We start from the raw sequence: 24,354 nt of genomic DNA, 5'->3' as shown, positions 1-24,354 counted from the left end.
GACCATTCTTGAAATGATCTTAAGTATTGCTTCATGGAGATCGAGTGGGCACCACCGCACGCTTAGCTTCACAGGTCTGCTTCTCCCTTAAGACTGCCACATACGACCATACCCATTGGAAAATTCGGGATCCCGTCCGCTCTCCCATAGACAAGCCAATGAGGGCCGGATTAGTAGTTGGGTCGGTGACGACCAGCGAATACCTGGTGTTGTATGTTTTTGAGGTTTTGTTTTGTGAGGCTATCGTCGTTTTGTCGTGGTTGGTGACGATGGATAGCATGGGCGGATGTGGTGGGTTTTGGTGGTGGTGGCCGATGGGGGGTTTTGGCTTCTCCAACTTCCAAGTACGTACTATGGTCCTCCAATTATCATGCTAGCCCAGTCCATCATATGTTGAAAACGCATGGGCCTGCCCCATGGTGGGTATTAAACAGTAAATAAGTTTCAACCATATTTGTCTCGCAGCGTCATGAGTATATTCGATCAGTTGAGGGATCAGTTATTGCGCTTTCAGGCGCTGCTGAGGGTCCACTGCGCTCAATTACTTCTAAATCGAGTAAAGCTGCCTACTAGTGCGGGGTGGCAGTGGAGCTTTTGTATAAGTCCGCACTGCCACCAGTGACCACTCCCGAGACATCCAGAATCGTAGACTAGCGAGAGCGCTACTATTTTGTGCGCCTCCTGTTCGAATTCCGCCTTCGAGAGATGGAACTCTACTTTGACACATAAACATTCATGTCGGCATCCTCAAATGAAGATCAAGCGTGAGGTCGGTCCGCTGGATCACCGCAGGAGACGGACTCGCTGTCTGCCATGCACCAAAAGGCGTATCAAGGTAGGTACCTATACACAGCTCATTCCCACATATGGCGTTACTTGAACTCACACACAGCAATCACAAATCAGTGTCAAGGCGGTTCTCCCTGCGAGTACTGTACTCGAACCAAGAAACGTTGCCTACCTCAGGCCACATCTACGACCGAAGTGCACTTCATCAGCCCCGGATCCTCTGAAGAAGGCATGCAAGTCGCTGGACTACCGGCACACGTCAACATACCCAGCGCTATACTCTACCTTGACTATTTTGATCTCTTCATGAAGCGCTGTCTGTTCACAGATGAGTTCAACGGCCTGGCTGCCGACCTCTTACCCCTGGCCCAAACATGCTTGCCGCTCGGGCAAGTAGTGACAGCGATTGGCGCACTCGAAGCCAGCCGACGCGCAACCGTCAAGTCCTCTCGCGGGCAGCAGCCACCTTACACCGTTGCCTTTGTGTCATACGGGGAAGCCGTCAAGACGCTCCGAGCTCGACTGCAGGTATCAAACGGGTTCCGCTGCGGTGGAGTTCTCTGGTGCACGCTACTTCTTGGGCTATTCGAGGTGAAATACCTCAACCATGTTTCGCTTTTTGAATCGCGTTTACTGACTGGTAGTTGAAGTTGATGACTGAAACTTCTGGAGACCTGTGGGCCAAACACATGCTCTACGGGACGGCTAGGATCATCCAGAGCGTAGGAGCAACGGGTCAGTCGTGTCAGCTTGACAAGAGACTCTTCGGAGCGTTTAGATCGCTAGAGGCAAACCGAGCGATTCTGTACGGCGAAGATACGTTTTTATCGCAGGAGCCGTGGTCAAAGTCTCCAGGATATCTTGTCGCAAACCCAGCAAGTCAAGTAGAGGCAATCTTCGACCTCCTGATCGAAATCTCTTCCTTTAGTAAAGCGTAAGCAAGCCGAATTCTTGACTGAAATGAATCAGAGCTCAAAATATTGATAGGTTCTTCGACCGTATCGAGTCAATTCCGGACACACTACGACCTGGGCACCCGGCGATACACGCTCTAGCTGAGCAAGGTCAACGTTTCCAGCAGCGACTTTGCAGCTGGCACGACCAAATCACATCGTATTTTGATCACCGTGATCCGTATCGCATGCTAGCTTTATCAAACTACAATGCTCTCCAACTATTCTTGTGTAGAAACTATGCCTATTACGCATGTTGGGAGGGGCAAGACATCCCCTCGCTAGCAGCACATGAGATTGAGGCGCATGTAACCGCTGTGGTAGATCTGTCAAACCAAATCCTCGAATATTCCAACATACCGGGGGTATTACTCCTGTTCTCTCTCCGAATGGCTGGAGCAAACACAAGTCAGTCTTTACAAAGGGATGAGATTGTGAGATTGCTTGACAGAATAGCAACAAAAGGGTTCGCGGTCTCAGGGAGAATCAAAAGGGATTTACAAGAATTGTGGGAATACCAGCACGCGGAATAGCACGGGACGACATTTGAAATATATTGAGTATACCGAGCAGGAGCCTCTATGGATCAAGAAATGAAGTCAAGTAGGTCAAGCCGAACATGTATGGCGCGAGTGTCGAAGCCCCCGGGGAAACGCGGTTCAAAGCTCACTTTGCCTGAATATTGAAGAACTCCATGATCACTCGGGTTCGCAAGTCAGGGGCAAAGTAGTCGTAGCCAACGACAACATTACATTCATTGACGTAGACCGTCACCGGAATGGCACCCTGGTACATGATGCTCCACTGAACAAATGGTCAACTCGACGGTTCACGAGAGATGAATTGAGATAGCAGGGGTCTCTTACCGCGGCAACAGGCGATGGGATGAAATCCCTCTGCACGAGTCCTTCGTAGACTGCTCCAGCTTCGACCAGAATATCACTCTGAAAGATGGGGAAATTCGAGTTCACATAACCCCTCCACACGCTCGGGGTGGTGGAGTTCGGGCCATACGTCGTCATCGTGTTGTCCACGAGGCCTGACTCGCTAACGTTGGAATAGTCAAACAACGACCACGAAATCTGACCCTCGTAGGCTTCGCCCACACGGACGAAAGCATCGGAAGGGGAATTGTCGATGTAACCAGTCGTGATGTGGGATAGGTTCGCATTCCTGGCTCTCGCGATTAGAAAGAACGTAACATTATTACCGGTCGGGGAAAAAGTTACCATTTATGCTGAACAAAACTGGCCTGATACTCTGGTTTGATCAGAGGTGGCTGTGGCTGTTCGAAGCCGGCAGAGAAGGTGATCATGGATGACGGGAAGGCAGGGGTCCCATGGGATGATGGGAGACAGGTTGCCCTAACTGCTGTCGCGGCAAGGGCAGTGAGAAGAAAGTTAAGGGATTGCATTGTGAAGTATGACAAGATTTTGGGTGAGATGCTTGAAAGTGAGGAGGTTGAATGTTCTCGTCTCCCTCATGTCTGGACATTTGTTCCCCTTTATATACATCGCGAGCATTTCATTTCTTCAGCGTCGCTATTCAAGTGCGTTCTATAACTACCAATTCGGGATAGCTGACTCCACTCACTAGGAGCGCGGCTGTACAACATGACGAACGGGAAGGCTGCAAATCGCGCTCGATTGGTTCCAGACATGTTCGAGAACCAAAAGTTCATATGGAGAAGGAGTGTGAGCCTGCCTGACGATGGTCATCGAACGGTGGTGAACATGTTTTAATTGGATCAGCCTTGTGGTGTTATGAATCTACTCCACCGCAAAGACAGTTCGGCATAATTAAACCACCACTTTTACAGCTACCATAAAGCTAGTTTGTCTTCTTCTCCTCGTCCTTAGGCACGTACGTCTGCCAAGATTTGTCGCCCATAATGCCATCAATCCTGTTCAGCTTGGCCACCACGTCCGCACGGTCTGTGAGGTGCCTCTTGATATGGACCGTGGTTTGGTAGAGAATAACTAGGGCAGAACGGCGTCAGAAACAACGGAAGAACGAGGGGTGAAGAAATGTTGACTTACTCGCAGGCACAATGACCCAAGGAGCATTGAAACCAACGTAGTAGACCCAGAAGTACAGAAACTCAGGTCTGCTATGCGATACTCCGTTGGAGTAGAACTCGATCAAGCTGGTTGAGTAGTAAAGCACGACGCCGTACAGGTGCCCAACACTCATGATGATCTGAAATGGGTAACGCAACTGGTTCCGCTTGGCAGTAGTGATGACGATGGCCCAGCAGAGGGGGCCCCATACGAGCTGGAATCTTGGTCAACAGTGGGCTCTTTCGAAATACCAAGAAGCAGCGCGACCTACTACTGTGAAGGACTCAACGCAGAGCATAAATGGATCGGAGGTCAGGTAGCGAGAGTCGGAGAGTGCATACTCCTTCCACAGCTGGCCAAAGAGACTTTGGTCACTGGCCAGGCTCTTGTGGTTGAGGATAAAGTATCCTGTGGAGACGTTAGACTTGGACTGAGAGGAACCGAAGGATCGCGAATACACCTTCGAAGAAACAGTGAAGGAAACCGCCTGCGTGAATGAAGCGATTAGCCAGAGCTGGGCAAGCAATGTTCTGAGCACCACGCACAAAGAGCAAACCAAGCCACGGTAAGCTGGTCCGAGGCTTTCAGCTGGGGATAGGTATTTCTAGCACCCGCGACGGCTGTAAAGACGACGAAGGATATTATGCTCCCGAAGAATACGAGCAAGCTGAGAACGGAGTTTTTGTTGGCGACATAGTGCGGTAGGGCAGCGGTGACTGGGTAGTAAGGATGCGCAAAGGCGGCGTCTGTCGAGTTATCCATGTTGGGCTGGTGCTCAGTGTGATTATCTCAAGACTTTGTGCACGCGTAGAGTAACACTTTAGTTCGAGTGATGCCAGAATTTCGTCGTCTTGTTTGCGAGGTGGTTGGAGTTGGGGTTGGGCCAAAGTTGAAATGGGGTTCCCCGTTCTTCAAGATCGCTAGAAGACTTGCTTGCCGAACCAGGGTCGAAGTTGCCCGATCAATGCCAGACACACCTTCCACTCAACATCCGGCAACAACTACGAGCGTCCGCCTGTTTCTCGACGTAACGAGAATGTCGAATTAAGGTCTGGAAGGATTGCTCAGGTCAAGGCCCGATTACCAGGTGCCTACTTCCTCGTGCAGAGGCAGCCAGCACTCGGCTCAACCAGGTACCTGAGAAGCACGGATCCCTTGCAGCACTAGCACCTGCCGACACCTCGGCGAGCTATCGATCCCTGGTGACTTTCTTCCCGGTTCTTTTTTGGTATTAGTAACACGGTGCAAAGAGATTGAATAACCGGAAGCAGCATCATCGGTGCTCGAGAAATGGGATGAACTATGAGGTGAAAGTTGTCGCCCTGCCCTACATGGTAGCTTGTCGTATCCCAAAGAGGAAATCGGACCGCTGATCTTCCGCTGCTCGGGGGCCGCCCGCACCAGACAGCCGTTACTTACCGCCAACTATTCAACTTCGTGACACGCTTATCCTTACTCCCGTCCTTGAAAACGACTACATCCTATCTTCCGAAAAGGCCTCACTTACTCGCCCCAACACCCATTACAAGCCGGACATATAGCTTACCTATTTACTCAAGCTAAATACTCAACATGGGTGACGTTCCAGTTGAAGAGGCACCTTTCCCGCTCACAGACGTTGATAAGTGGGTCCTCTCACAGACAGATGAGGAGTTCAAGAAGCATGGCTGGGAGGAGCTCAAGGAGATCATTGGTAAGCGCGTTTGCGTTGCGTCTTCTATAGATATTCTGTTTCAAAGATCTGATTAGACACCAGCGACAAATAAGCTCGAGGTTTTGAAGCGAAAGCCGTCAGACCTTCGTCGATACATGAAATGGACGGCCGAGACTAAGGCCGAGTACGGCTCCATGACCAAGTTCCTTCTCACCAACCGCCTACCCAAACCCTGGGGCGAACCACCTTTTACTCCCAAGTCCATCGTGCCTTTTGAGGATCCTTCCGATTACCGGGTTCTCGTCAACGATTGGCCGTATGGACTTGACCCAGGCATCACCCATATCGTGGTTTGGTCGCGCACCATCATCCCTACGGACCCTGAGACCGGAGACATGACAGTAGAGAGCAGGCGCACTGTTCAGGATTTCATTGACAGGTACTTTGTCAAAACTCTTGGTGATGTCGGAGAAGACAGGGTTATCTGGTTTAAGAATTGGGTCGCCCTTCAGAGCGTCCGGGCCTTGGAGCACATCCACGTGCTGGTGCGGGACGTCGACCCGGAAGTCATCAAGAAGTGGTCTGAGGAGCAATCCTGGCACAGATAGACCTAGTCGCTGCATTCCCGATAGAATAGAACAGATAACCTGGCTCGTAGCGCTCAAGTCCTAGGCAGCACAAAATATGACTCTGACTATGCGGCTCGACGTTGCCTCCTGTTGGCGGGCGGGGCAGGCTCATCGCTGTTCGCAGCGCCCATCTGTGCCATACGCTTGCCAGCTCCGAGCAAGCCATAGCCAGCGTATGCGCCGTAGGCGGGCACGGCGAGCCACAGGAACCAACCCCAGTTGCCGAATAAGATAACGAGAATGACGGAGGCCCAAGTCACCCATACGACGTCGAACATGTACTCGGTCAAGCCCGCAGCGGCCAAGTCCTCGCCAGAGGACTTGAGGCCTCCTCCCGCGTCGTACTTGGGACGGCCAGATTTCTCAAGGACGTACTCGCAGATGAGGGCCGGAGAGGAGAGCAGGATGAACCAGAAGAGAGACCGGGACTTGAAGATGAAGTAGAAGATGAGAAAGGCGACATTGACAACGGCGGAACCGATGTGGAGGTTGTTCAAGGTGGTGGCGTTGGATTTGGCTCTGTCCTTCTTTGCCTTTTGCGCCATGGTGGAGGATGCTGAGGGTTGTGTCGTGGGGTATGAAGTTGGATGCAAGGTACGGAGTAAGGTATTGTGACGATAAGAGGCCTCGAGAACGTGAGTGAGGTCAAGACAATTAAGTTAATGATGTCGGTCTTCGAAAGTGGGGTCCAACGTTCCTGGGAGTAGAAGACAGGTTGCGACCTTGTTGGAATTGAGGCTGAAAGGATCAGGGTGACGAAATTCCAGCAGTCGAGGCGGATGGCTGATATTGTGGCTCAGGCGCGGCGGGACCCAATGGAACGGGCAGACGGCGATAAGTGGAGCCCCGGGAATGGAAGCCAAAGGTGGCGGGTAAATGTCTCTGGCGCAAGGGGAAGGCACGGGGGAGGCGTTGCGACTGCGACAGCGACGCGGACACAGAACGACAGAACGGGCTGGCAGGTGGGGGGCTGGCGGCAGGGGGGCTGGTCAGCTAGAGTAGGTATCTAAGTATCTTTTGGTAGGCGCTTCTTCCGGTCGGGTTGCTGGGCAAAGACGGCGGCGGTCGCTGAGGTATCGTATGAGCCAATCAGCTTTGTAGTGTCACCACACCGAGCGCGACCTAAGGAAGGAAACGCCGCAGTCAGGTCAACACACCATCGTCCAGACTTGGAGCAAGAGACGCTGACTGGACATGCACATAATGGCAAGCCGCAACATGGCCTTGGATCTGGACCTAAAGTGACACCTTCACGACCATCTCTACCTCTCTCCCCTTCCCTCCTGCCATCCCACGCAGAGTGCACGGCTGATCTGGCCTGACGCCTGTTGATCTGACGAGCTACGGAGAATTCTCACTTCGCTCACTTTCAGTCTCGTCCGTCACCCGCCTCCCGCCTGGCTGTTTACCTCTGGGCAGCAACCCCCCATCATCCTCCCCCTCCATCCTGTTCACTTCCACTTCACTCGTTCCCTGGGGAGTCTTTTGCCGTGCCCATCTCGCTGCGTTCTCGTTGCGCCCGTTCTGCTTTCTTTTGGGTGTGCTCTGTTTAGTCAGTCAGATGGACCGCGAATTTTGTCTTGTGTTGCTGCAAAGAGCCGATACTGCTGCACTTTGACTGAGTTTACTCACTGCCCGCCTGTTGCCGAACCCAAACAACAATCCACGGGGACCCACCACGCAACGAACGCCTTCTTCGCCCCGACAGGCAACAATCCGCAAACTGCCCATTGAACCACTTCTACGACCTTACGAACCTCGCCGTCGCCTTTTGCAGCATTTACCGGTTCAATTCGACCTTGCACTCTCGCCTTCTGCTGCTCTATAATTGTTAATCCTCAATCATCTGTCGACACAAACGCGCTTCCAGTACCCTTGCTGCTCTCGGCCTCAGGCTCTGCGCGAACGCCCACCTCGAAATTCACGGACGCAACAATTTGCGCCTGCACAAAATCCTATACCCAAGCTCGACAGAGCCCGAATAACGCTTCCCGACCAAAGCTGCACGTCCAGTGCATCGGGACGCTACCGAGGACCGCGATTTTTACCCTTCAAATTCAACAGTTGCTGCACCACCCGCGAGATCCCATGGCCATAAACTGCCGTGGACGTTAACCCTCCTCCACCGAACCGCCCACCTCTTTTCCAACACCCACCGAGAATGGCGCCCACGAGTGCCGCCATAACAGGGCTGCTGCGGCAGGTAGTGTACTACCATGTCGACAACAATGCCTACGAGAACGCCCTCTTTTTCGCCGAGAGGCTAAGCGCCCAAGATCCCAAGTCGAGCGAGTCCGCACATCTCCTGGCTCTATGCCACCTCCGTCTCGGTGACCACCGAACTGCCTTCGAAGTTAGCAGGCCATCAGCTTATCGTGGAACGAATTTGGGCGCTGCCTGGATATTTGCGCACGCATGCGTCAAAATGGAACGATACAAAGACGGCATCAATGCCCTAGAAAAAGCACGAGAGAAATGGATCGGCAAGACGAACATGGGCAAGCACACCACCTCGACCCGCTCGCTCTATCCAGACGAAGCTGCGGTTCTGTGTCTGTTGGGCAAGCTGTATCGGGCGTACGACGACAAGCGAAGGGCAATCGAGTGTTTCGAGACTGCAGTGAGAGTCAACCCTTTCATGTGGGATGCCTTCCAGGCACTCAGCGACATGGGAGTAAAGTTGCGTGTACCAAATATTTTCCAGGTCACCGATCCTCTGGTTCATTGTTTTGAACAGGAGCAGGGAGTATTGCCCCAGGAGCCAAAGGAGAGTTCGGCAAACTCCTTTGAGCCAAAACGGCCTCCGATTCGATCAACAGCGGACTCATCTGACCCATTCAACCTCCATCGATCCTCCACATATCAGGATATGCCTTATAGTGCCAATCTCTTCTCCGCGGAAGCAGAGGAGAATGATTTCATGTCAAAAATCACAGCAGCAAGATCTAGGCTAGCCCCACCGTCCACGAGCAACGGTGAACTCGACCTCATGGAAACACCCACCGGCCCAGTGTCTATGCCAGAGGTCCCTACAATGCGTTCAGCTTTCAACGCTGCGGAGCCACCGCAAGCGCCGCCACGGAGGACAAGAACAGCCCAGGCCGTGGATCCCAGCCTTTTCGAAGCCCCACCGAAGGTCGGTTACAAGCTAGGTGCCAAAAGAAGTACCAGAAGCCAAGACAAGGACTCAGTCGAGCTGCATTCCGATACTGGGACCGGCACTCTGCGGTCGACCATGGCACCCACGGAGCGGAAGAGGACGGTTTCGGGCCATCCGGTATCTAGGCAACACACGGAAGAAGCCAACGCACCTGCACAACGGAGAAGTGCCAGGCTTAACATGTTTAACAAACCCTCAATTGCTAAAGCGAATTCCGGTGCCGCTACCATCGGCGCCGCAGCAACTCGTGAGCTGAAGAAGGCTAGGCCCCAGATCTCACGGATAATGCGACCTGGGTCTAGTGGCTCCAGTGTTGGCAGGGTCGTGAGCGGCAATCGCAAGCCGGTTGAGGACAGTGGCATGGATGTTGATCATGCCGAGACCACTCGTGTGAGAGAGCCCCACGCGGTACAGCACGCAGTACCGAAAGCTGCCTCACACGAACTAGACAACGTCAGAATCGAGGAAGCTTTGAGATGGGTCATGGAGCTGCTCAAGAAATTTGCCTCTGGGTACTACTCACTCAAAGCGTTCCGGTGTCAGGAGGCGCTGCAATTCTATGCTTCCCTACCAAGAAGCCAGCAAGATACACCTTGGGTGTTGGCGCAAATGGGCCGAGCGCATCACGAACAGGGTTCGTACAAAGACGCCGAGAAGTACTTCAGAAAATTACGCGTGGTGGCGCCGACGCGGATGGACGACATGGAAATCTACTCGACGATTCTGTGGCATCTCAAGCGGGAGACGGACTTGTCCTTCTTGGCTCATGAGCTGGTGGATGCCGACTGGACATCCCCTCAAGCCTGGTGCGCTCTCGGCAATGCTTGGTCGTTGGCAAGGGAGCATGAAATGGCTTTGCGCTGCTTTAAGCGAGCGACGCAGCTGAACCCCAAGTTTGCATATGCCTTCACGCTTCAAGGCCACGAGCACGTTGCCAACGAAGAGTACGAAAAGGCTCTCAGCGCCTTCCGCAAGGCTGTCACGGCGGATCGACGTCACTACAACGCGTACTATGGCATTGGCCAGGTCTTTGAGAAGCTCGGCAACTACGAAAAGGCCTACGTTCACTTCCATACGGCATCCGATATCAACCCGACCAATGCTGTCCTCATTTGCCGTATCGGAGCAATCCTGGAAAGGCAAAAGCAAATGATAGCTGCGCTACAATTTTACACCAAGGCGACAGACCTGGCCCCGCGTGCACCCATAGTACGGTACAAAAAAGCACGCGCGCTGATGAGTCTGGGCAAGATAGATCTCGCGGAGAAAGAGCTGCTCATTCTGAAGGACGTGGCCCCTGATGAAGCCATGGTGCACTTCCTTCTTGGCAAGCTGTACAGAAGCCTGAATGAAAAGCAAATGGCGGTGCGCGCTTTCAGCAATGCTCTTGCTTTAGATCCAAAGGTAAGGTTACCCAGTCAGGACAGCACAGCAGACATTTGAGCTAACAGTCTGAGCAGGCCAGTCAATCGATCAAGGACGCCATCGAGAGTATCGAGGATGACATGGGCATGGAAGACTCCATGATGACATAGGATGAAAGGAGAAAGAAGGTCGTCTTCGACTAAGGCTTTTTGCCCTACCGTACCGACAGGAGCGGAAGGGCGTCGGCGATTGTGCGTGCGTTTTCTGTGGGGGGTGCGAGAACTGGCAACGAGTCCGGGTACCCACGACTTGACGAAAGCGAGTTTTGGCCAAGCTTTGAATTTGGGCATGGTATAACAGCACGATGACACGGATTGATGTTGCATGCTGCATGGCATCGGCGTTTAGGAAAGTAAAGCAGGGTTGCATATTGGCTTGCTTGGGGAGGGCTGAATGGATGACCCTCTTGTATATTAGCGCCCTATGAGGCGCCGCAGTAGTGACTGATACGACAGATCGCTGGTCATGAAAAGTAATGCATCACCTAACTTTGATGGTCATTGCCCTTTGGTGCATGGTGATGGATGAAGCACACAGAAAAGTAGGCGCAAGTGTCCTCATCATAACAGTTTCGTTAGGTGACACTACCTGCGGACCAACTTCACCGGCAGATCACTAAGGTCTAACGGAGTGATCCATGTCGCGTCAGATCTACCTTAGGCTTTAGAGGCCGGCCAGCTCGTTACCAGGGGCGGAATGCGCCATGAATCTGGCCTCCTGGGCTGTCAAAACCTTTTGAGAAAGGCCGTTACCCCGGATTATGAGTCGCAGATGGGACTGTTCCCTCGATCTGAATTTCCACTAGGTGCCCAAGTCATGTGAATCGGCAGAGGGAGGGGCTGATTTACGGGACTCCCCTTGCAATTGCATGAACACCCAGCAGCGGGGAGGAGGATGGAAAATTGGACCAATCAAAAATAAGTCTCGCTGAGCAAAAGAACCGTGGAAGATGAAAGCGGTCGGCAAATCGGGAGCGGCAGTGGCCATTGGCAGAGTGCAGGAACTTAGGAAAAAGACCATTGGTGACGCGTGACCGCGACAATGGTTCAATGTCTGGAGTTTGGAGTGGAAAGAGAGAGCTCGGGCCAGTCAAAAGTCACCGCACTTGCCTTGACCTCTGCTTTTGGCAACCAACACCCCCCCTGCTTTCGACGGCTCTTTCTGCTTGGCCCGGTCCCCTTGGGAAGTTGGGTCCTTCCCCCGACTAGAAAAAAAGAAGCCGTGCACGTTCCACCCCCACCCAACAATGCGTGCAGCGTTCCATAACAAAAAAGCGCGCCTGTCAAAATAGCGCTTCGTTAAGCAACCATGTCAGCCAAAGAGCCCCGATTTCCCGGCGGAAAATCGAGGACAATTGCCCGTTTTTTCAGAAATAAAGAGCACTCGCCAAATCGGGACTAGCCTACTGATCCCATCAGCGCCTGCTGCACCACACAATCAGTAACCATCCCCCCGGACTTGCAGCACCGCCTTATTTATTCTTTACCCCCCTCAGCTGTCTCTTCTTCCCCCCATTCCCACTCTTCTCTTTTCCCACACCCAACGTATCCATCAACACCAACTTTCAACGTCATCAACGACACGTCTTTATCGAGACGCGCTTATCCCAACCACTTAAGCATCTACTTCAACAAACCTCATTCACAATGACTGGACGTAAGTTGCATCTCTATTTTACCTAGTCGACCCTGCTCTTTGTCGCGGTGTCGTGGCGCGTCCCGAGTGCGGCGTAACCCCGCGGTTTAATGGATGAGGATCTGTTGGCATGCGTCTCTGCTTTAGAACGCGTCTCAACCTCATCCATCGCGGATACGCGTCTCATTCTGGTCGCATCATGCTCTCTACTTTGAGTCTTTATTACTCAGTAGTTATCATCATGATACTAACGTCTTCCAGGCGGCAAGGGCGGCAAGGGCCTCGGAAAGGGCGGCGCCAAGCGTCACCGCAAGATTTTGCGTGACAACATTCAGGGTATCACCAAGCCCGCTATCCGCCGTCTCGCTCGTCGTGGTGGTGTCAAGCGTATTTCTGCCAGTAAGTTGAATCAACATCCTCTACCATGCTCATCAATAGTGTACTAACATATCCCCCTTCTAGTGATCTACGAGGAGACCCGTGGTGTCCTCAAGTCCTTCCTTGAGGGTGTCATCCGTGACGCCGTCACCTACACTGAGCACGCCAAGCGCAAGACCGTCACCTCCCTGGACGTTGTCTACGCCCTCAAGCGCCAGGGCCGCACCCTGTACGGTTTCGGTGGTTAAGCGTATCACTTCGATGGTTGCTTTGCCTTTTGCGCGACTCGGATGCTATGGCGCCGTGGCATCTGGACTGCTGAAAGACGAGCTTTCGTTGTGGATTCATTGGTCTTTTCAACGGTAATGGGGATATGGATACATCACGTTGATTTATGGCGTTTGGGAATCACGAGACTCTGGGAATGATAGTGCTCTCATGGCGTCGATAGGCAGACGCATTGTCTGAAATGGAACACCAACCAATATGGTGACTTGAACACAACATACACTCTTGTTCCTCTGGCGTGATTTGATCGTGACGCGTGTCTTGTTTACGTTTTGTAAAGTGATCCACTCTAAATAATGTGAGTAGTCTAGGCTGCACCTGCTGTAAAACATGACTCGCTTGGTCTACCTCGTCCACCATGGCCCTTGTAGTGTCTAGAGATATTTCCTACCCGCCGCCGCAACTCGTGACCTAAACACAGGACTCTTGACTTCCATATTGACCCTGTAGAACGGACTCATAATGGCCTTGACCCAGTTCTCATACACCTCTTGGAAGAAATTCTTGATGGCCTCCTCGGTCGCGGGGCTGGTGGGGTTGGCGCCGATGGCCGTCGACGAGCGCGAGGACGCCGTGGTGGAGGGCGCGGAGGGCTGGTGCAGGAGGAGGAACTTTACGTTGCCCGCCGTGACGAAGCAGGAGACGTAGTTGTTGAAGAACTTGTCTACGATTTTGAGGTACCTGTATCGGGTGAAGGAATCGTGTCAGCAGGCTTGCGTTTGTGTCTGGCCTATGCCGTCTTGCATTGCGATGGTCGAGAGACTAGGGTGAAGGAATGTTGTCTGGAGTTTTGGGAGTGAGGTGGGAATTTTTTACATTTGCCCCTGCGCCCACTGTACCTCCTCCACGATATCCAGACTGCTGTGCAGGATGAACTGGTTCAGGTGGCGGACCTGCTCGTTGAAGCGCGACTGGCCGTCGCCGCCTTGCTTTGAGGTGCCGAACTCGTATTCGAAGAGGGGGTTGTCTTGCGTGCCGACGATGGCGAAGTAGTACGACATTGTTGCGTCGTGTGTGCGCGCGCGGCGTTTCTTTCCTTCTAGCTCTTGGTTCCAGTCTTGCGCTCTTGATTATGACGAACCCTCTATCACTGGCGCGACATGCGTGGATGAGTGTGCTTGTGGGAATCTGGTTTCGAATTGCAATGCTTTGGTTCTAGGTCGGGGATACGTATGCGGCTTCGCAAGGTGAGGGTACCGGAAATAGGGACGTCGAGTTTAGTCGTAGAATAAGGCAGTATAGTATTCGCTCGAGGTTGAGGGGTTCGTCGTCGTGGGGGTACGGGGGGTATCTCAAGAATCGCTGGATCTTCGTATCGTGATGTTGCGCCTCTCTCTCACCGAGTTCCCGCTGCTGTTGCACGCCTCACCTCCAGCGACAGCTAACACCTAGGTAGGGACCTTAGCGCAGGGCCCGCCGGGCGGGCTGGCGGGCCTGCAGGACGATAGTGGAGACTCCTCCCGGGTTGGCACCATGAGGTGGTCCATGGGTTATTCCGCACGACTTGAGCGCGCCGAAGCAGAGCCAACCAATCGAGCTCTCCGATACGTCTCCACTTTTGAATCGGCTTTCGTAGGTAGCTCCAAAATTTCCCTGGGAAGCGACTGCGTCGAACGGTTTTGTTCGTCAATTGTAGGAGAGAGGCTGAAGCTCCTGAGCACCACAAGCGACAACGACTACTGAAACGACGACGGATTGCGAGGCATCACGGTATACGTATCGTGTGGGAAAGGGATCATCACAACACTTGGGACATAGTCCATTCGAAGTCGAGGCGAATCGAACCCCCGAACAGCCGTCCTCCACGAGCAGAGGAAACATCACGGCTCGACAATCTACGCCCTCCCTTCTTTCATCAGTCGACATACACACACATCCAAAATGTTTGGAGCCTTCCGCATGACCTCCCCGCTCTCGAGCGGCCTCCTCTGGAAGATCCCGTGGCGGCTCTCCAAGTTCCAGAAGCGCCGCCACCGCGAGCGCCTCCGCGCCGTCGACGACGTGATTGCGACGGTGGACGCCGCGCTGGCCAAGAAGGGCGAGACGGTGGCCGCGCTGGAGCGGTGGAAGGCCGAGATGCCGACCGAGGCGGAGATGCTGCCGAGGGACAAGTATACCATGTTTGATCGCAAGGAGAAGAAGTACCGCAAGGGCATTCACAGTATGTTCCCCCCCCCCCCCCTTTTGTCTTTTCAACGTAGTATCGAGCCAATGGGGGTATGAAGCTGATAATGTGTCTTTTGCAGAACTTCCCAAGTGGACAAGAGTTTCGCAGAGACTGAACCCGCCGGGTTACTAGACTGAACTATCAGAGGCATTGGAACTGGCCAGATGGACTGCGAGAAACTCGGGATGGAAAGAATGGCTTGTTGGGAATCACGGCCCATGTACGAATATGTACTCTACGCAACCCGAAGCTGAGGAAGGGGAGGGGATCCAACGGACGGCTGCCGTTGCAGTGGACAGGAGCAGACAAGAAAGCTTCTCTGTATATTATAGCATCTGCTTTGGGCTCAGGAGATGAAATCACACACCTTTATGTACAACTGCATGGGGCGAATATGAGGTTGAAGCAGGAATTTCCAATCACGCACCCAGGTTTCTCCATTTCAATGTCCATGATTGTGTCATATTGGGGTATCGATTCCCAGAAGCCTGCCTAGTTATTGCGAAAGCATTGTTTCCCACCACCCAAAGTAGAGTCTCTCGTTCTCCTTTTGCGTCTTCTCCCACGTTCCATTTGCTTTTGATGCCGTCCTTTGTCGGACAAAGACGTGTTCCCCAGTCCCAAACATATCCGTACACAATCGCCCAACACTCATCGCGACTCCTCATACTCGCCCATCCGATCGTCCCGATCCCTCTGCATCTGGATCGCCCTACCATGCCCACCACGTCCCTCGTCGAAGTCCTCGCGGTACTCGTCACGCACCTGCCCACCGCTCTTGCCACGACCGTACTGTCTCCCCTCCTCAAAACCGGGGTCGAGATCGGTACGGATGACGCGCTCGTCGAGCTTGGTGCCGCCAATGTACTTCATGCAGTCCAGGGCGTCCTGGTGGGTATAGTACTCGACGAAGCAGAAGCCGCAGGGGGTCTTATTGAAGCGGTCGAGGCCCATGACGAGGCGCTTGATCTCGCCGCACTTTGAGAACAGCTCGTAGACCTGCTCCTCGGTGGTGTAGAAGGAGAGGTTGCCGACGTAGAGCGTCGTCGCGTTGGCGAGGGGGTCCTCGGGGAGGGGCTCGTTCTTGGTGGCGGCCTCGTCTTCGGCGTCGCGGGCTTCGCGGGCGGCGTCGCGGTTGTCGTTTCTCCTGCGCTTGTTCTGTGAGGGGTTTTCTCAGATTAGCTGCTGGCTGCTTTGAGAGTTTGCTTGTTTCCTTGCTTGAACTGTTGGAAAGACAGAAGGCTGGAGGGAAGCTGTAGCTGTTGCTCACCCGGTTGTGGTAGTATGCGCTCGGCCTGTCGAGGCGCTCTACTGTGTTTCTGTGCCGGACCTGCATTCTGAAGGTGTTGGGGGTTTGCGGTGGAGGACAATTGGTTCGTTGTCGGTCGTGTAAGTGGGAATTGAAGGTCGAGGGTCGAGAAACAGCACTTGCCTGGTTGCAAGTCAAATCGAAAGGTACCAAGGTACCTCAGGCAGGTGCACCTTGCTGGGACTTGAACTCGATGGTCTGTGCGCAGCAATCACATCACGTCGTTACTTCAACGTCACTTGGTCAATTCAATTGACGGCATTTCTAGAGAGAAGCTACTCTATTCGGTCATGATTTTGAAGTTTTGATTCAATTGAGAAGATTCGATAGCTTCAGCATATCTAAAAGTGGCAAAACACTAGTCCATGGCTTATTCCTATACCTCAGAGATGCATCCACTGCTACAGGATCTCTCCTATTTCATTCATGAAAACATTACAATAGTCAGTATAACTTATGGCAACGAGTCTGAGGACCTCGTTCTCTTGCTGTCTAGTCCATATAGTTGTCTACTTTAGGTGGTGATTACGATACCTTACCTCACCTTACCTTAGGTACCTAGTAGGTGCTGAGGCATGAATGAAGACTTACATGGTCCGTTGTCTGGTCGATCTGATTGGTGCAGCGCAGATGTAGGCAGCGCCGGGAAAGCTCAAAGTGGGTCTCGGTGTGGCTGCTACCAGCAACCGCGTTTTTTGGCCAAGAATAATTCTAGCAACAAGCTCACCAGCAAACACCACTGGAAAAAAGTCCACGAACGACACTCGAGCTCAATTTGGCCTGCAGCACCCATCCGACCACTCGAAAGCCTGCAGAGAATCCCCGATACACGACTCGTTCGATTGAGAGGGACGCGATGCCCAAGGTCAAGAGCTATACGGCCCCGTGGCTATCGCATGGGCCCGGCCACAGCTTGTTCGCGCCCTCCAGCGACGCCTCCAACAAGGCGTTGAGCGCCCCGTCGCCCTACGGGTCCAAGAAGAAGAAGAAGATCCAAGGTCCGAGGCGGACGATTGCGAGACGAGGAACCGAGGTCTTTGTCGCTGTAGGCAAAGAATTGCGATGGGGCGATTTAGCATACCTGAAGGAGAAATGGTCGACAAAGCATGCGCACCGTCGCATGGGCAGCCGTGTCAAGCGGGAGGACTCGACACAATCATTTGACGACGATGCTATTCCCTCGACGGAAGAGGCGGCTACGGCTCAGGGTTTCAGGGTAGGTTCGGCCCAGTCCTCAACAGGACGGGTGACCAGGATGCTAACAAGTCTCACAGACTATCAAGACATCTGTCGCAGACGACATTCGGCAGCTTGTCATCTCTCCCAACTCCGATTACCTCGCTATTCTCACGGCGCATACCGTTCATATCTGCGTGGTTCCCGATTCTTCGCATCTCACGGCCGAGGACACTGGACCTTTACGACCCAAAATCTGGACACTGGGACCTACAACTCACGTCACCTCGCGATCCCCAGTTGCATCAGCTGTATGGCACCCACTTGGCGTCAAGGGATCTTGCCTTGTCACCGTAACGACCGATGCTATTGTGCGCGTCTGGGAGTTGTCATTGACCGATCGGTGGTCATTTGACTCTCCCACACTGTCGATCGACTTGAAGAAGCTGGTGGATGGTACGACGCTGGACCAGGACTTCAGCGCATCCACGGCTGCTACGAATGCCAGCTTCTCGCAGTACTCTCTGGAGATGCAGGTGGCCTCTGCTTGCTTTGCTGGCCGCGGCTCAGGAGGATGGAGCCCTATGACTCTCTGGGTTGCGATGAGAGAAGGCGACGTCTACGCATTGAGCCCCTTGCTGCCCCAGAAATGGGCACCGCCTCCTACTCTTATCCCATCGCTTTCGGTTTCCATCGTATCCAAGGTGGCTGCCCTAGAGGATGACCCTGCTGTATCTGAAATGGACAAGCTCCTCGCTCAGCAGCAGCTCGAGTGGATGGGTGATTTGGATTCTCAGGAGCCCCAAATCCTCGATACAGCGCCCGGCGAAGAGACCGTGGAGGTCTACACACGCCCTTCCCGGCCGGGAGTTATCCCAAGATTGCAAGGCCCGTTCGAATTCGATGCCGATCCCGAAAGCGAGGACGTCGGGGACGGCCTTCTAACGGATTTGCTCGTAATCGGGAAGAAGGTGGACACTGACGACCTGATGATGGGCGAGGACGAAGACTTGGACTTTGACGAAGGTGACCAGGAGGGACTCTCTCTCTCGGTCATCTGCCTCCTGTCTACCACCGGTCAGGTCCGCGTGTACTTGGACTTGGAGGGCGTCGAAGCACAATGGCTGCCCCCGCGAAACAAATCCAAGCTTGGACGCCTCTTGTCCGCTGCCGACCCACCTTCACTGTTGACGTTCCAGTGCATCGACACCATGGCCACAACTGAAATGAACGACGACGCATGGCCGACGTTTTCATCGGATGTCATGTCACGCTACTCTCTTTTTGTCACCTCGCACGCCGGCGTCACCTTCCTTTCTCTATCTCCCTGGGTTTTCCGCCTCGAGGGTGAGCTCTCGGGCGAGTCGGAGGCGGGCTCTGACTTCCGTCTCGGTCTTCTTGTCAACGGACAAAACTCTATTCGCGAAAGACTCTACAACCAATCCTCAAGCGATGTCAACGTGCCGCTCGCCGCATGCGCCGCCATCCGCGATCCGGATTTGGGATACTTCCTTCTCTCGGCCACCCCGTACGAGCCAATTGCCTTGACGTTCGAGACGCCTGAGGACGACTTCTCGCCTGTCCGCCACGAAACGCCCTACGAAGAGAAGCCTACGACTATGGAACCATTGGACTTTTATGAGCCCCGTCCAGCTTTCCAGCCCTCGCACGCATTCGAGCAGCAATCCGACCTTCCTGAGCTGATTAACAGACTCCGTAGCTCACGCCACAAGACCATTCTGAACCAGGAGATCAGGTTGTCTCCGGTTACGCTGCAGATCTTGACTGACGCCCATCGTGTTCTTGGTGAGGATACCTACCGGCTCGGCACAGCTGTGGCGGAGATTTTCCGACGCTGCGCTACTCTTCAAGATGAGCTCAGGGATCAAATTAAGAAGGCGAACGAGGTCAAGGAGAAGATCGACAAGATTGCGGGCAACGACAAGGCCGGCGACGGTGAAAGTGACGACGTCCGGTTCGAGAGACGTATCGCAGAGGCACAAGATCGACAGAAACGACTCAACGAGAGACTAGAGGGCGTCCGCAAGTATGTTGGCAAGGCAGCAACAAGAGAGCTCAGTGCCAAGGAGAGGGCCTTCGTGGCAGAAGTCAAAAATATGGAGGCCAGCGTTCTAGGATCACCCTCGGAAGACAGCCCGGGAGTGAAGCAGCAGAAGCAACTCAGGAAACGTGTGGAGGACGTGCAACGACTGAAGGACGAATTATTGGCAGAAGTGGAACGGATTCAAAAGCAGAGTGAGGACGGCAAGGGCGGGAAGGATTCATCGTCTTCGGTATCGGAGCTCAAGATCCCGACAGAGATCCGCAAGGCCAAGCTGCAGCAAGTCATGTCCCTCCTCTCACGGGAGACGGCTCTGGTCGAGGCTGTCACATCGCGCCTGGAGCGTCTTCAGACGCAGTAAGATGGAGTTGATGTAGACAGAGTGGGATGACAGGATACCGGGCGGCAGTTACTTCAAGACTCGTCCCGCTTGGTGCCCAATAGCGACACAAGAGCGTTCACTACACTGACTATTGAACCATAGAGGCGCAATGGATCGATATTTGGTGAATGGTCGAGTGCGCCAATCGGTGCGAGGGCAAGCGCAGGGCGTCAGGCGGCATGAGCACAACAGAGGACCACGGACATATGTTTCGAGAATTGGGAACGCACAACCGTAGCATAATTTGAGGTTGGATCAATCATCAAAGAGACGGGAACGTCTGAGTCGGGCAAAGATTGTCTTTAAGGCCGCCTCATGCCCGTCTATCGTGTCTTGGTGGTGCCATTGGACAAGGAAGATGCCGGGTTCTGGAGGTTTATCACATAGCCTTGAAGTTGAATGTCGTCAAAGAAAGATAGATATTGGTGTCACCTTGATCTAAGGTAACCCTCATGTTTACTCAGCTGCCGTTTGTGGGTCTCCGAAACCACGTCCAATCAACCCTTGGTCGCCCAACAGCCTCACTTAAGGAATACTTGGACATGCTTCGCCTATCAGCTATTGATGATCTTCCATTTGCATACTTTGTACCCAGTATCACGAGAACTGGTGCCCGACCGGTCTTGTGAAGCAAATTCGCTTGCAGGACACGAGAATTCAAGCTATCTTATCCAGGAGTTCAGAACAGCGTCCCAAAGTGTTTCAATGCTAGGTAACGAAGCCACAACCTCACGTGGACCTCTTGACTTTTCGGGTACGTGGACATTCGGATATCGTAGCTCTCAGTAGCACCCGAAGATGGTCGAGCCCGCCTCTCGTCTCATCTAACCTCGTGGACGGCGAAGCTTGCATGCAGTAGCGAGCGTCACCTTCAGGCTTCGCCCGGAAGGAAAATGGGACATGGCTACCGTTGCTTTTCCCCACGTTCCACTTTCCGCTTCGCATTGTACTCAGCGTAGGCGTCCATCATGTCTACAGTCTATTAACCTATGGTGAGATCGTACTGCCCTAGTGCCTGATCATCCCTGTCGTACACATACACTGCCCTGCCAGCAAAAGCTAAGGTGCTTCGCAAGGTCCAATCGTTCCCTGCATGGGCTGGGATGAGGCGTGCTTGCAAGGGCATTCCTCGCACGTCCACTTTCAGTAACTCTTGCCTTTCAGACGAAGCCCAGAGACAATAGGCGAGAAGGTCTGACATTGTCCTGGGGTTCGCCCATTCCGACGTCTATACACACGCACGAGCGAGGACTCTCGAAGCCCAATTTTTCTTTCTTGTTTCGTTTCTTCCCCTCCTCGAGAGCTCTGTGCGATCGCCGTCGTAGGGTTGCGAGCTCACAGATGCTCAACTCCCATAACGTTCGCTCGCAGAGTCGCAGCACAGCAAAGACCCGAGCGCCAGTCATTTTGCTGTCTCAGATTGATCTTGACCCGCGTTCTAGAGAAAGATCCTTCTCGCCTGGGAGGACATGCCAATTGTATGGCAGTCCTGCGCAACGGCCCAACGATGACGGCAGGCAAGCATGAAGTATGGTCAGTACTCGGCAACGGAGCCATAGGGCGGGCGTGTGTATCTGAGGGTACCTCTACGCCAGGACAGCGGGCTTCTCCGTTGTCGATGCGAGTTTTGAGTAGTGCAACCAGAGCGACGACCAGAAGCTTGTGAGTCGGGCCACGATGGAGATTTTCTGCGTATTCGGGTTTGAAGCTTGTGCGAGAGAGTCCAAAGACATATGACTCTTGGAGTGGAATTCGGTCGGCATCTTCACCGGTTGCTTGCGCTACTCGTGCCAGCAAAACATACCGCCAGGCAAACCGAACAGCTGGCTCTTATATCCTATTTTCAGGTCCTCAAGAAAGGTCGTCTAGCTAGCCACGATTCCCGTCGTCATCGTGGCCCTTGCAGAACGGGAGGCATAAGGTGAGCCGCATCTTGTGTCAGAAGTAGACGGGAGGGAACAAAAGTGCAAGACGCATCGGGGCCAGCCACACCAGTTGACTGGCCACCAGCCCGCATGCAGGGCGGCCCAGGATATACAAGGGACGGACAAGCACGATTAGAGCTTGTGATTGGTAAGAACAAAATCGAAAGCAGGGCAGACACACTGAATTTGGCCTTCGAATGGTGGTATCTCTAGGTATCGGGCTCGAGTGAAGCCTTTTGTTTCTTTTCGTTACATGCTTCAAACACTCCTCCTTCCAGCGAGTGGCTTGGCCGCTTTCGATACTAGGTACAGCCCAAAAGAAGACTGTATCGAAACGTTCCTTTTTTCCATTTGCACTACAATCCTCTCCATTTCCGGTTACCGCATGTTCCTTGTTGGCAGGCAAACACTCACGCAAGCATGAGCAAGTCACCCCGAAGATCAGATGGCAAATCGCGTATGGGCTTGGGGAAGCACAGCAGCTGAAGCTCCCTGTCTCCGTAGCTCGGTCTGAGATCTTCATTCCTTGCTTCTCGGCCGGCTCGGTAAATCTCAGGTCCTTAGAGACTTTCGACTCGTGCCATGTCGAAACTACCACTTCCATCGCCTCACTTTCCCCTTTCTATCACTGTCAGAACGTGCCGTCCCTGAGCATACCTCGTGGACCACGCAACCGCCCAAGTACTGCTACGGTACGCCCGAGGTGCGCCTTTCAGGCTGCAGGGTCCTCTGCATGCCACCGATTTGAGTTGCTTATGGGATGATGACCCGGAGATGCAGCTGTGATGTATAAGAAGCGTCCTTGGCCTTCCGTCCTCGCCCTTCTTCTTCACCAACCTTATCAAGTCTCTTCTCGCCTTACACTGCACATGCTCGTTCTGCTGAACAATACAACCGAATCCACAACATTATCAAGACGTCCTGCATCTACGGTAATGGCTCCCAACCCGTTGTGCCTTGTATGGCGCGAGCAGATCATAGGTAGGCATCTTCACATCTTCTCAAGGGGTGTCAGACACACGAGAACTAACTCGCCTTACAGACAATCTTCGTCTGATATCTGGCCGCAGTGCTGTCATTGATATTTACACCTCTCGCCAGCCTAACAAGTCATACACCATCTACGCTGTCAAGGTCCACCGGGGTAAACGCCAGGAGATTCTTTCAGCAACAGGCCGCGATTTGGAAGATGCCTTTGAGAACCTCCACACCAAATCCTCTCAGGAGGTGTACCAATTCATCGAAGCCAACGGCTTCGCCTTCCCCCGAGGCGTGAGATCAGAAGACTCTGAAAGCTCAGGCAGTGAAGCCTCAACCATGGACGCCTCTGATATGCTCTCTCTGTCTGCCGGCTCTGACAGCGACAACGACGACATCGTTTCCAGGAGGGGTAAGAAGACAAAGTCCTCCCGGCGCAAGAGCAAGCGAAAATCCCGCAAGCACACCAGGGACGACTCTTCTTCCTCCTCTGAAGAAGACGTCGACTCGGAACCAGAACAAACCACGCGTATGCGCCGCCCGGCCCCTGGACAACGCCCGTCGTACATCCCCGCGCCCCCCATGGCCGCGATATCGCAACCTCCCCCTCCCCCTCCAGGCTGGACTGGCCACCGTCCACGCACCTTCCCCCGCGCACCAGACGGTGTACCACCGCCGCCCCCACGGGGGAGCTTCCCCCCTGGCATGCGACTCCCATCACCACCTCACGGTATGGTTTCCGCAGCGATGACCACCGCCGTGGTTCCGGCAATCTCCACTGCCCCCTCGAAGCCTGTCCGCCTCATCATCAGCTGGAGAGGCCACGGCGAGAAGAAGATTGTCGAGAACTGCCAGCCGAGCCACCGGGCTCTGCAAAGGACGGCGCTCGCCCACGTGCGGTCTCAGTGGCAGACGTTTGACAACGTGCTCGCCCAGGAGATGACGCCGGGCAGGCTTTGGGGGCTGGGCGCCAAGGTTCGCAAGGTGGCGCTGGGCAAGGACATGTACTCCATCTCGGCGGCCGGCGGGGACGACCTGGGCATGTACTTCAAGGCGGAGGATATTCCCATGTTTGAGGTCGAGGTCGATCACGATGGCAGTATCATGCCGCCTCCGCCGCCGCCTCAGCATCACCACGGTCAGCGTTGAGTTCTCGAGGGACGGATTCGGTGTGATATGGAGGAATCTCTGCATTCATCTTGTGAATTGGCTTCGGATTGGTTGTAGGGCGTGATGTTCCATGTAAGCATACGTGCATTTCTCCCGGCAGGTTTCGATTTCGGTCACGACATCTGCATGGGTTTCGGGGGGTTCATCAAAATTGCATTTCGGATTTTGGTTACAGGGTAGAAAGCAGGCTCGATCGGAGGAATTTGTCTCCCCT

The 24,354-nt window shown here is 53.7% G+C and overlaps 13 protein-coding genes across 13 annotated transcripts; 8 read left to right on the top strand and 5 right to left on the bottom strand.

Annotated features, from left to right (window-relative positions):
- Positions 1-813: 813 nt before the first annotated feature.
- CCOS01_02073 (uncharacterized protein) lies at positions 814-1,727 on the top strand (the record flags this gene model as incomplete). The annotated part of the gene is made up of 3 exons (XM_060450265.1): positions 814-835; positions 893-1,380; positions 1,440-1,727. 3 exons carry the CDS (start codon positions 814-816, stop codon positions 1,725-1,727), a joined length of 798 nt encoding a protein of 265 aa, XP_060318915.1.
- Positions 1,728-2,408: 681 nt separating this feature from the next.
- Positions 2,409-3,156, bottom strand: CCOS01_02072 (uncharacterized protein; the record flags this gene model as incomplete). The annotated part of the gene is made up of 3 exons (XM_060450264.1): positions 2,409-2,546; positions 2,609-2,915; positions 2,972-3,156. 3 exons carry the CDS (start codon positions 3,154-3,156, stop codon positions 2,409-2,411), a joined length of 630 nt encoding a protein of 209 aa, XP_060318914.1.
- Positions 3,157-3,572: 416 nt separating this feature from the next.
- Positions 3,573-4,564, bottom strand: CCOS01_02071 (emopamil binding protein; the record flags this gene model as incomplete). Its single annotated transcript, XM_060450263.1, has 5 exons — positions 3,573-3,721; positions 3,782-4,016; positions 4,074-4,210; positions 4,263-4,289; positions 4,348-4,564. The coding sequence occupies 5 exons, from the start codon at positions 4,562-4,564 to the stop codon at positions 3,573-3,575; spliced, it is 765 nt and encodes a 254-aa protein (XP_060318913.1).
- An 810-nt stretch (positions 4,565-5,374) lies between these two features.
- Positions 5,375-6,064, top strand: CCOS01_02070 (uncharacterized protein; the record flags this gene model as incomplete). The annotated part of the gene is made up of 2 exons (XM_060450262.1): positions 5,375-5,495; positions 5,559-6,064. The coding sequence occupies 2 exons, from the start codon at positions 5,375-5,377 to the stop codon at positions 6,062-6,064; spliced, it is 627 nt and encodes a 208-aa protein (XP_060318912.1).
- An 86-nt stretch (positions 6,065-6,150) lies between these two features.
- On the bottom strand, positions 6,151-6,630 carry CCOS01_02069 (uncharacterized protein; the record flags this gene model as incomplete). The annotated part of the gene is made up of 1 exon (XM_060450261.1): positions 6,151-6,630. One exon carries the CDS (start codon positions 6,628-6,630, stop codon positions 6,151-6,153), a length of 480 nt encoding a protein of 159 aa, XP_060318911.1.
- Positions 6,631-8,246: 1,616 nt separating this feature from the next.
- On the top strand, positions 8,247-10,780 carry CCOS01_02068 (tetratricopeptide; the record flags this gene model as incomplete). The annotated part of the gene is made up of 2 exons (XM_060450260.1): positions 8,247-10,649; positions 10,706-10,780. 2 exons carry the CDS (start codon positions 8,247-8,249, stop codon positions 10,778-10,780), a joined length of 2,478 nt encoding a protein of 825 aa, XP_060318910.1.
- A 1,536-nt stretch (positions 10,781-12,316) lies between these two features.
- On the top strand, positions 12,317-12,931 carry CCOS01_02067 (histone H4.1; the record flags this gene model as incomplete). The annotated part of the gene is made up of 3 exons (XM_060450259.1): positions 12,317-12,326; positions 12,567-12,704; positions 12,768-12,931. 3 exons carry the CDS (start codon positions 12,317-12,319, stop codon positions 12,929-12,931), a joined length of 312 nt encoding a protein of 103 aa, XP_060318909.1.
- Positions 12,932-13,345: 414 nt separating this feature from the next.
- On the bottom strand, positions 13,346-13,972 carry CCOS01_02066 (trafficking protein particle complex subunit 2; the record flags this gene model as incomplete). Its single annotated transcript, XM_060450258.1, has 2 exons — positions 13,346-13,652; positions 13,788-13,972. 2 exons carry the CDS (start codon positions 13,970-13,972, stop codon positions 13,346-13,348), a joined length of 492 nt encoding a protein of 163 aa, XP_060318908.1.
- An 880-nt stretch (positions 13,973-14,852) lies between these two features.
- Positions 14,853-15,270, top strand: CCOS01_02065 (uncharacterized protein; the record flags this gene model as incomplete). The annotated part of the gene is made up of 2 exons (XM_060450257.1): positions 14,853-15,132; positions 15,218-15,270. 2 exons carry the CDS (start codon positions 14,853-14,855, stop codon positions 15,268-15,270), a joined length of 333 nt encoding a protein of 110 aa, XP_060318907.1.
- Positions 15,271-15,789: 519 nt separating this feature from the next.
- CCOS01_02064 (RNA recognition domain-containing protein) lies at positions 15,790-16,474 on the bottom strand (the record flags this gene model as incomplete). The annotated part of the gene is made up of 2 exons (XM_060450256.1): positions 15,790-16,296; positions 16,409-16,474. 2 exons carry the CDS (start codon positions 16,472-16,474, stop codon positions 15,790-15,792), a joined length of 573 nt encoding a protein of 190 aa, XP_060318906.1.
- An 829-nt stretch (positions 16,475-17,303) lies between these two features.
- CCOS01_02063 (nuclear pore complex protein An-Nup82) lies at positions 17,304-20,046 on the top strand (the record flags this gene model as incomplete). The annotated part of the gene is made up of 2 exons (XM_060450255.1): positions 17,304-17,663; positions 17,722-20,046. 2 exons carry the CDS (start codon positions 17,304-17,306, stop codon positions 20,044-20,046), a joined length of 2,685 nt encoding a protein of 894 aa, XP_060318905.1.
- A 2,199-nt stretch (positions 20,047-22,245) lies between these two features.
- CCOS01_02062 (uncharacterized protein) lies at positions 22,246-22,416 on the top strand (the record flags this gene model as incomplete). Its single annotated transcript, XM_060450254.1, has 1 exon — positions 22,246-22,416. One exon carries the CDS (start codon positions 22,246-22,248, stop codon positions 22,414-22,416), a length of 171 nt encoding a protein of 56 aa, XP_060318904.1.
- A 445-nt stretch (positions 22,417-22,861) lies between these two features.
- Positions 22,862-24,119, top strand: CCOS01_02061 (uncharacterized protein; the record flags this gene model as incomplete). The annotated part of the gene is made up of 2 exons (XM_060450253.1): positions 22,862-22,973; positions 23,035-24,119. 2 exons carry the CDS (start codon positions 22,862-22,864, stop codon positions 24,117-24,119), a joined length of 1,197 nt encoding a protein of 398 aa, XP_060318903.1.
- Positions 24,120-24,354: the final 235 nt, after the last annotated feature.

This window comes from Colletotrichum costaricense (assembly GCF_030867565.1).
Source record: "Colletotrichum costaricense strain IMI 309622 chromosome Unknown Scaffold_2.1, whole genome shotgun sequence".
In the NCBI taxonomy this organism is placed as follows: Eukaryota; Fungi; Ascomycota; class Sordariomycetes; order Glomerellales; family Glomerellaceae; genus Colletotrichum; species Colletotrichum costaricense.
This window is presented reverse-complemented; position numbering and strand designations above follow the sequence as displayed.